The following is a 9,153-nucleotide window of genomic DNA, read 5'->3' as shown; positions in this document are numbered from 1 at the left end:
GACTAATGTTACAGGCTGATGTGGCCACAAGTCTCTCCGACTCCTGTTCTTATCAGCATTTCTGCTCTCACTAGCCCCCTAAGGTCTGGTTGTTTTGTACTCTTACAAATCTAATGTAGAAAAAAAAAAATCTAATTAGACTTTAATTGCTATCCAGTGCAGGGACACATAGCAAGAAGGGCTTCCATCCTAAGATCGATCAAAACAGTCTTTGAAACAGGGCCTCATTATGAAGCGCATGCTGGCCTGGAATTTGTAGTCACCCTGCCTGCCACAACCTTCTGCATGCTGGGATTACAGGTTTGCACTGTTACGTATGTAACAGTGGCACAGCCTGCTAAAACCCAGTACAGACACCTCATACCTGTACTTGTATTAAAAGACACCTAGAGGGGGCTGGAGAGCTGGCTCAGAGGTTAAGAGCATTTCCTGCTCTTCCAAAGGTCCTGAGTTCAATTCCCAGCAACCACATGGTGGCTCACAACCATCTGAAATGGGGTCTGGTGCCCTCTTCTGGCCTGCAGGCATACACACGGACAGAATATTGTATACATAATAAATAAATAAACAAACATTTAAAAAAAAGACACCTAGAATACTGACACCAGTGTTTTGTTTCTATGACAATTCAAGAGCACCTGGCACCTGCTAAAAGCTACTGAACCTGTACTGTAAGTCCCCTGTCCCATTCACCTACCATCTGTCTCTGGTGCCACACCCTTCAGAACCTGTAGTAGTCAAGTTCAGGCCAGAGGAGCACGTCGGAGTACTATCCCTAGAAGTTAAGTATGCCCATAAACTTTAAGAGGTGACTGATCTATAAACAACTATACTAGCCATGTGAAAAAGGGCACTAATTTTGCCTGTAAATGGCCAAGGTAACATTTACAGGGAGCTGACATTTGAGATGAAACATGGAAGAGACTCAAGGTACTGCCTAAAGAAAAACAGAAATTTCAAAGGAATTTCATAGTAGCAACCATGACTGAGGTATGAGCGATGAAGCTAGCATCCTAATGATAGGTAGCCAAGAAACACAGCACAGGACCCTGAATATAAGGGTTTAGAATGGACTTTATCTTTAAAAGACCTTCAGAATTTAGCTACATGTAGTGGTGTGGTGAATGCATACAGTCCAAGCGTTTGGCAGGGTGTGGCAAGACCAAAAGTTCAGGTCTAGCTTAAGTTATACAGTGAAGACAGTCTGGGCTACACAGTGAGGATCTGTCTGCAGATAAACTGTTTCTTCCTTACCCAAGCCTCAGTGAATAATTTAAAAAAAAAAAGTTTCTATTTTAGGATAACTTGGTGGCACCTATGTAAAAGTATGATTTTTTTTTTTAAAAAAAAATCAAACCAAGGGTGAGGATGGAGATGAAAATATCCATTTATACCCTGGCAATTGCATGAATAAGATGCAAGTGTCGAACCATCAGGATTTGACTAAACAAATGGAAATGCAAGGGAGAAAATGAAGTGAAAAGTAAGCTTCCTAGCAGACAGCAAAGGAGTGGGGAAAAGGCAGTAGGATTTGGTTTGGCAATCGGAGACTTAGGGAGAAAAGGGCCTTAGAGATTACAGGACTTAAGAGGAAGGCCAGATGGCTGGAACATTGGTCCTCAGTGAGAAAAGGAGCAGTTAGAGGTGAGGGAAGTCTAGTAAGGCCACGTTCTAGAAGCTGTAACTTTTAACCACAACAAACTGGTAGGATGAGAGCTGGCTGAGATTTAGATGGCTGGAGTCAATAGTAGATGTCTTTCATCTCAGTTGCTCCAGAACAGGGCAGGTGACTGCTTTGTTGACAAACTTGAAAACAGGCATCTTCTGACCATGCCTGGCCAGGGGAAGCCAGCAAGTCAGTGAAGCCCATCATATGGTGTCTCACTTATTTTATCTTTACCTGCTGTGCCCTTTCCACTCAGAGCCCCGATGCCCAGACAGAAGACGGCGGCAGCAGCCACTGAACCATCGTCCTACCACAAGCAGCCTGGCCCCATCCCCAACTCTTGCTAGTTCTGGCCCAGCCTCCTCACGAAATCTGGGCTCCTGTCTACTGCCCAATTCACTCAGCTTATCAGGTCTGTACCCACTGCCCCTGAAATCCGAGTTGCCCAGCTTCTTGTCTTCTGTACCACCCAGGGCTTAGACAGGCTACCGACTAAGCTTCAAGAAGAAACCCTTCAGCTGTACTGCTACCTAACCTGGACTTTCTTTCTTGACCTGATGTATACAGGCCACTTCAGAGCAGGTGTGAGTTATTCTCCTGGTATCTCACACTCCTAACACACGTGCCTTTGTATGGGAGGGTGGAATTCAATGAAATGAATTTGTAAAATAAAGTAATAGTTAACATTTATTGAACGTTCACTCTGTGCAGGAACTGCTCTATACTATCTAGTCCTCGCTTGTAGCTCAAGAATGTGAGGACTTTCTACCTGCAAAGTGCTACTTAATCAAGTTCCCTAACTCCAAGAGCTAGGAGTGGGGATAAAATTGGAACATTTGAAACAACACAGGCTTTTCACCTATGATTATAAATGGCATCCTATACTCTAACTAAACTTAAAGGCATCTACTTGTATTTTAAGTTAGAGACCCAGCGGTATAAGGAAATAAATGGGATTATTTTCTTTTTCTTTTGAAACAGGGTCTCTCTTTGTAGTCCTGGCTGTCCTGGAACTCTTTGTAGACCAGGCTGGCCCCAAACCCATAGAGATCTACCTGACTGCCCTGAGTGCTAGAATTAAAGATCAACAATTAATTATAAGAAACAATCCATGCCTAGGAGGATTGTTTCCTATGATTGAGTCCAACATATACTGTACCAACCTATCAATTTCTAATCAAGTTAGTCCTCAGTCCAATTGTTGCACATAATGGACTCCCCCACTCCCCCTTTGAGACAAGGTCTATGTAGCCCGCTGTCCTGGAACTCATTATATAGACCAGTTGGTCTTCCAGTTCTGCCTCTGGAATGCTGGGATTAGAGGCATGACCACTATGCCCAGATGGACTTTATTCCTAAATACCTAAACATCTGATTGGAGTGGGCTCTAAGGTTTACAAATTGAGTCATTAAACTTGAAAGTTTAATTTTAACTCAAAGTGGCAGCTTCACTTCTTGGGTCAGATTAGAACCCCTCAGAAGCAATTCTGCCACCCAGAGAACATATGACAACATCCAAGGAGGTTCTAGCTATTACAATAGGGAAGGATCTAGGGAGGAAACAGCACACACAATTTGAGGTAGGGATGTTGGTAAACATCCTACTATGCACAAAATCACTGCAACAACAAATGATTGTACCGCTAATTCAATGATGCTGAGTGAAGGGCCGCTGGTATATAGCTCAGTGGTTAGGCACCCTAGGTTTAATCCCCAGCACCATAAACAAAACAAGGTCAAGAAACTGATGTAAATGAAGTTACCTTCTCTTCTAGTCCTGCCTTTATGATCAGTTTCCTCTGTTCTCTAGGGAGCAGCTGCTCATTCCCGTCTTCAGGGGACAAGTCAGAGGCTGTCATGGTGATTGGGAAAAGTCTGCTAGGGGCTGGTGCTCGGATCCCCTGCATTAGGACTCGTTTGCAGGTAAAATTTGGGGGGGGTCTTTCCTTGTCCTTAGCATTAGCAGAGCCCAGGAAGACACTATTCTCCTGAGCACTGGGAGGGAAATGCTGAGTCCTGCTTCACAGCCTCTGTCACCAGCCTATCAGAGCTGCATGGTACCTGAGTGTTAACCTACCCAGTCCCAATCAGCCAGGTATCTCGCTCGTCTCAGACTCCATTGTCCCTGCCAGATGCGCCCCAACCGCAGCCTGCTAGCTTTGGCTTTCCCTACCCGTCCTTAGCGTCTCCTCTCTTTCTGACCAGACTTGCCCGAGGAGAGTTTCCGCCAGGAGGGGTCCCGGATTCCCCAGGTAACACATCTGGTTACTGCTCCTAGTAACAGCCATACCATCACCTCCAACTTAGACAAGCTCCTCTGGATGGGTGAAGTTTAAGCTGCTCTGGCAGGGGCGGAGGCTCAGAAAGCTGAGGGAGGTCTGCCAGTCCTATACCATCTTTATTTATACAGCTTCTCAACTCAGCCATGGAGGTGAAATGCTGGGCCCTTTGCCACCCTTAGATAAGTAAGACCTGGCATGTTGTCATAAGCTGAATCTGGAAGTTCTTTAGCTGCCACCCCACCTCATCCTCTCAGCTAGGAACAGTGCTCAGGACTCCTGTGCTAGATTCTTAAGCATGGAAACTCTAGAAGCAGAAAAGCCTCACGGGAGAAAAAAAAAAAAACCCTGTCCACACAGGCTAGGCCCAGGTTGGGCCGGAGCTCACCGCCGACTCGCAGAGGGATGAGAGGCTCTACAAGCCCCACATCCCCTATCCCCCAGACCAGAGAGAGCAGTGAGCTGGAGCCGGGACCCCGCTCTGCTACACCAGGGTGAGCACTGGAGTCCAATCCTTCATCCTTCATTTCTACTATTCCTTCACCCCATTTCCACATTCAGGATAATTTTCTCCTTTTCTCATTGATCCCAAAGACTAAATGCACTTTCATTATTAATTTAGTCCCTGATTTTTATTCCACCATGGCCTGTCTTCACAGTGTAACTTGTAGTTAGGCCCTTAAGGCCTAGGCACTAGCTAGCTAGTTCTAATAGCAGACTTCTGTGCAGTAGTGAATCTGCCTAGTCCTACCCATCTTCACATTTCCCTCTTCACCTCCCAGACCCTGGCTAACAGACCAGAAATGGGGCTGTTTCCACAACCCTGATTTCCTCTCTCTTCTCTGTTGCAGGCTGCCTCAGGCCGGCCCCCCACGGCCCCACTCTGCCCCTGCCTTTTCTCCTAATTCCTGTACTCTATCTGACTCCCCAACCCGGATTTGTTACAGCAAGGGGCCCCTGAACCAGTGTGAGGTTTGTTTCATCCCTAAATCTCCATCACTCACTATTTCTCCCAGGGTCTGACCATGCCTTTACCTCCATGCCCAGGACATAGACCTAAGGTGAGGGAACACAGTGAACGATACGTTAGTCCCGGCTTCCAGCTGCTGGTATCATGTGACAACATAGCTCCTTGGGATACCACGCGTCCAAGGCCTTGCAGAACATCACCTTGAGACAGAACAAAACAGGGACCTGCCACCCCTTCCCTCCCTCCACAGCACAAGATTTTGGGACCACAAAAAAATATATATATTTATATTTTTGTATTGGGGGGAGGGAATAGAAAAGAAAGCAGCCCCTATACTGGGCCCTATTCAGTGGCAGCTTCTTGTTCCATAGAGTTAAGGAAGACTTTGAGGAAATAAAAGTTGTTTGGAAAAATCCAGGTGTAGTTGCTTTTTATGCTGTGATGGGTAGGAGGGATGCAGTGAAGTGTGAAGGCCCCGCACACCCTCCATCTTGCCTCAGACTATGTCCTGGAACCCTAGAAAAAAGGGGAAAGACCCGAAGTAAGGAAAACGCTTTCTTTCCCTGCGGGGGATCTTTCAGGAGCCCACCCCCATCTAGCCCGGTTCTCCTTACATTCTCAAACACACTTGGTTCCCAGACTCTGCCTCCTCCCTTTTGACCTCTGGTTTGTGTTTGTAGATAACCCATAAAAAAAGGTCCCTGGTTTCTGAACATGGAAGTCTACATCTTTCACTACCATGCTCCTCCCCCAACCCTGCCTCAGGCTCCGTGGGAAAGTTAGGCTTGGGGCCTGATCCCACACTTGGGTGGCACAGTTACTGCCTTTGTATTGGTGTCAACGACTCCTTGTAACTTGGCACTTTATCTACTGGGAACCTCAAAACCGGAGCCTGAGTAGGATCCGGAAACCCACCCTCATTGTAGTAGGAAGCCGTTTAGGGGAAGAAGCACTGTTTCAAGGCAGTGTACAGAGTGCAAACCAAGGGGCCCGGTTCTGGACTAAGCTTGGCTAGACTCGTTCTGACTTCAAGTTCCTAAGCCTGCAGGCCCTGGCGCGGCCTCACCACTCAGCTCTCTGGGGCCTGGGCGCTACTGCCCGGACCGTTACCTGTGGCGGAGAAAGCGCTACTTTCATTCCTGCTTCTTGGGATTGTTGACTGCCACGTAGTGATAGAGAACCACAAGCAAGAAAAGCGACACGCCCAACATGTTGGCGAAGATGGCGAGCTGCACGTCCGTGATCATCCTGCGGACAAGGGGAAGGACTGAGCCTGGGGTCGCGCTCTCCTTGCCCTTAGCAGACCCGGTCCTCGCCACCGCGGTCCAGCTTCCGCCGGGCTCGCGTGTGAGACGGCGCCTGCGAGGCTCTCACCTGACCAGCTCCACTCAGCTCCGATGCTACCGCTCGCTGTACAGCTCGAGGTAGGAGACCTGAGCCGGAACTTCGTAGCGCTAGTCGGGGGGTGGGGGAGGAGAACGGCAAGGAATTTCCGGCTTCTCTACCCCGCGGACTCGTCTGCTCCGGCGGCGCGCGCACACAGAGAGGGCCTTGGGCGGAGCTTCGAGGAGGCCGCCCAGCTGCGGGGGGCGGGGCGGGACTGGGATTTCCGCAGCTGGCAGCAGCTGGCGCTGCGGGAGCCGCGGTTAGCTAGCGCTGCTGTGGTGGCAGCCTCCCTGAAGCCGAGGAGTGGGCTAGGGCGAGGGTGCGGCGGGCGGGAGGCCGGGCCTGACCCGCAGACTCCGACCCACTTTCCTGCATGCTGCCACCCTTCGCTTCCCTACCCGACCCAGCCAGGTGCTTCCTTTGGGTCCTCCCCTCCCGGTCCCCTCCCAGGCTCGCCGGCGGTGGGGATGGATAGATAGATGCAGAATGGATAGGATCGAGGATGCTGGTGCTCTCACGGGTGCCAATCTTTCTGAATCCACGTCCTACCAAACAGGCGGGATCGTTGACTACTTGACCAGTGCCGGTCTCAGGCCGGCTCTCTGCCTCCATCCCACTCCTGGAGGTGGGCGTCGAAATTAGGGTGGACCCTTTTATAATCAAAAACCAAACGTGGGACCTGGGCCAAGTGGGAAATCACCCCCCGGATGTGAAGGAGGGAGTAGGAAAGGAAGGGCTGGGACAAGCCAGAGGGGTCGTGGGTTTGTGGTGAAAAAGAGCTGCAGTAGACATCCAGACAAACGAGGGTCACTGGTGAGGGGGAGCAGCACCCTGAATCTCTACAGCCCTCTATTCAGCTAGAAAAGGGTTTCCCCTTTCTTGCTTTCTCTCAGCTTCACCATAAAAGGGAATGATGTGGAGCCAGACAGGGCCAGGGGCTGGACTGTTACTCTGGAGCTGTCAGGGGTAATGGAAGCCAGTTGCTTTGCGGTAGAGGGGGGCCGGGGCTGGGGGAGGTCTCTGCTTCTCTGAGCCAAAGAAAACTGTACGGGAGCTGCTATAGGACTTGAACAGCTGGGACAGGGGACCAGATTGCCTCCGGTGTGCACAGTGAGCTGGATTTGCACTATTCCAATGTTGCTTTCTCTGGTCTCAGACCACCAGCAGTTTGTGTCCAGTTTGCTCCTAAACTCAATACTTGCCGTCAGTAGTTAGTTTATAGCTGTCCATGCCTCCTCCCACTTCTTGCCCCAGCCCCCACCCACTGTTCCCAGAAGTTTCCTATTTAGAAATCCCAGGCCTACTGCCCTCCACATAACATGGGTGAAACCCCAGGCGTGTTTTCCCCAGGCGTTCCTCCCTGAGCTGGTGTGTCCCCAGCTCCGCCCTGAAGGAATGATGTCTAGATTTTAGGATTACACATTATTATGCTTCATGTCTCCTGGAAAATTGGAGCAGATCCAAGTCCAACCACTTAGGTATGCTATTGAATCAGAATTAGACTTTAGTTTTCAAAAAAGCTGTACCTCAAGAGAAGGCCCAAGAAAGTACCTCAGATTTCAAACCAGCTGAGCCAGGTCCACAGCATCCTAGACAACCACAGCTGAAAGACACCTTCATGATTTGTCATTTCATTTATTTATTGGTAAATAAGCCGGCCCAGAAGGAAATCTAGTCAAGGTCCTACAACTGGCTCCAGACAATGTCACCTGTTCTACCTTCCTCCCACAGTAGGTAGCCTTGGGAGGTTGTCCAAAGGTCAGGGAGAAACGGGAAAAGATTTATTTTAGAATTGCCCAGAAATGTCCTTTCTCTTTCCCTTCCTGTGCCTAGGTCAACGACTTTATCAGTCTTCAACGGGTCATTTGGCCTAGTGCCTAAAGGAGCTGAAATAAAACTGAACTAGACTCAGCAGAGAAATGACAAATCTCGATTAAAAGCCCCGATGGAAAAGTATGTGGGAAGTGAGGCAGCCAGCCCTCAGCCTGGCAGGACTTGGGGACGGTGCTAGGAAGATACTTATGAAACTTAATCTCTAATTTATATGATGGTTCTGTTGTTGCTGCCATCTAAATAGGACTTCGCTATATAGCCCAGGCTGGCTTCAAACTCAGGATTCTCTTGCCTTTGTTGGGATTACTGGTGTGAGCAAGGACAGAACAAGAGTCCAGGGTCAGGTTTAGGAGTGAGAAATCCTTGGGAAAGGAGGGATACTGGTCTCTTGAGACCCAGGATGGTCAGATCCTAAAGCATTATACCTGGAGAAAGGCCTAGAAGACACGTGCGTGCGTGCGTGCGTGCGTGCGTGCGTGTGTGTGTGTGTGTATACATGCACGCGCACACACGCACACACGTGCTTGCATTTGGGCAGCCATGAAGTTTGTCTTAAAACTTCTCGTGAGCTTGAATTCCCCATCTATGTTGGCATGACACGAGACACAATTCACATGATTCTCCTTCTTCCTGTCTATCATTTAGTCCTTTAACAGGAGACCTTAGATGTAAAATGTTCCTTATTTCTGGAGCTCCTTGCTATCCTGGCTCCAAGAACTTCAGTTCGTTGCTAAGTCAGTGATGGCTGAAATGAATTAATTGCCTAGTATGGCCAAGATTTCCTACAGGCACTAGGTCATTGGAAATCCCCCACCTTACAGTTGGTATAAAAACAGACTCTCTCTTACTACAGGGACTTAGCATTTTTTTTTGTGTCTGTGTGTGTGTCTGTGTGTGTGTGTGTGTGTGCGTGTGTGTGTGTGTGTGAGAGAGAGAGAGAGAGAGAGCGCAATTCTGGCCAATTACATTGGAAATTTGTGGCCACCTGCCAATACTACCGCAGCAATGCGACTGCCACC

General features: G+C 48.9%; 2 protein-coding genes across 3 annotated transcripts; one reads left to right on the top strand and one right to left on the bottom strand.

Moving 5' to 3' along the window:
• The first annotated feature begins 516 nt into the window (after nucleotides 1-516).
• Nucleotides 517-5,285, top strand: LOC101979569 (cytosolic carboxypeptidase-like protein 5). 2 transcript variants are annotated; one of them, XR_003376821.1, is made up of 5 exons: nucleotides 517-2,078; nucleotides 3,477-3,589; nucleotides 3,872-3,918; nucleotides 4,306-4,439; nucleotides 4,797-5,285. XR_003376821.1 is itself a non-coding variant. In XM_013355635.2 (4 exons), exons 1-4 carry the CDS (start codon nucleotides 1,874-1,876, stop codon nucleotides 4,966-4,968), a joined length of 624 nt encoding a protein of 207 aa, XP_013211089.2. In that variant the 5' UTR covers nucleotides 519-1,873; the 3' UTR covers nucleotides 4,969-5,285. The 2 variants fall into 2 exon arrangements, 1 of the variants encoding a protein (XP_013211089.2); XM_013355635.2 differs by lacking the exon at nucleotides 3,872-3,918 and having other exon boundaries at nucleotides 519-2,078.
• On the bottom strand, nucleotides 5,189-6,162 carry LOC101979284 (dolichyl-diphosphooligosaccharide--protein glycosyltransferase subunit 4). Its single transcript, XM_026778530.1, has 2 exons — nucleotides 6,026-6,162; nucleotides 5,189-5,431 (listed from the first exon to the last, which is right to left on the bottom strand). Exon 1 carries the CDS (start codon nucleotides 6,160-6,162, stop codon nucleotides 6,049-6,051), a length of 114 nt encoding a protein of 37 aa, XP_026634331.1. The 3' UTR covers nucleotides 5,189-5,431; nucleotides 6,026-6,048.
• Nucleotides 6,163-9,153: the final 2,991 nt, after the last annotated feature.

Source organism: Microtus ochrogaster, unplaced genomic scaffold (assembly GCF_000317375.1).
Source record: "Microtus ochrogaster isolate Prairie Vole_2 unplaced genomic scaffold, MicOch1.0 UNK625, whole genome shotgun sequence".
Lineage (NCBI taxonomy): Eukaryota > Metazoa > Chordata > Mammalia > Rodentia > Cricetidae > Microtus > Microtus ochrogaster.
This window is presented reverse-complemented; position numbering and strand designations above follow the sequence as displayed.

Coding starts and splice junctions, on each gene's coding strand:
- LOC101979569 (XM_013355635.2), top strand. CDS start 1,874: ATGGTGTCTCACTTATTTTATCTTTACCTGCTGTGCCCTTTCCACTCA. Junction 3,590..4,305: donor GCATTAGGACTCGTTTGCAG/GTAAAATTTGGG, acceptor CTGTCCACACAG/GCTAGGCCCAGGTTGGGCCG. Junction 4,440..4,796: donor CCCCGCTCTGCTACACCAGG/GTGAGCACTGGA, acceptor TCTCTGTTGCAG/GCTGCCTCAGGCCGGCCCCC.
- LOC101979284 (XM_026778530.1), bottom strand. CDS start 6,162: ATGATCACGGACGTGCAGCTCGCCATCTTCGCCAACATGTTGGGCGTG.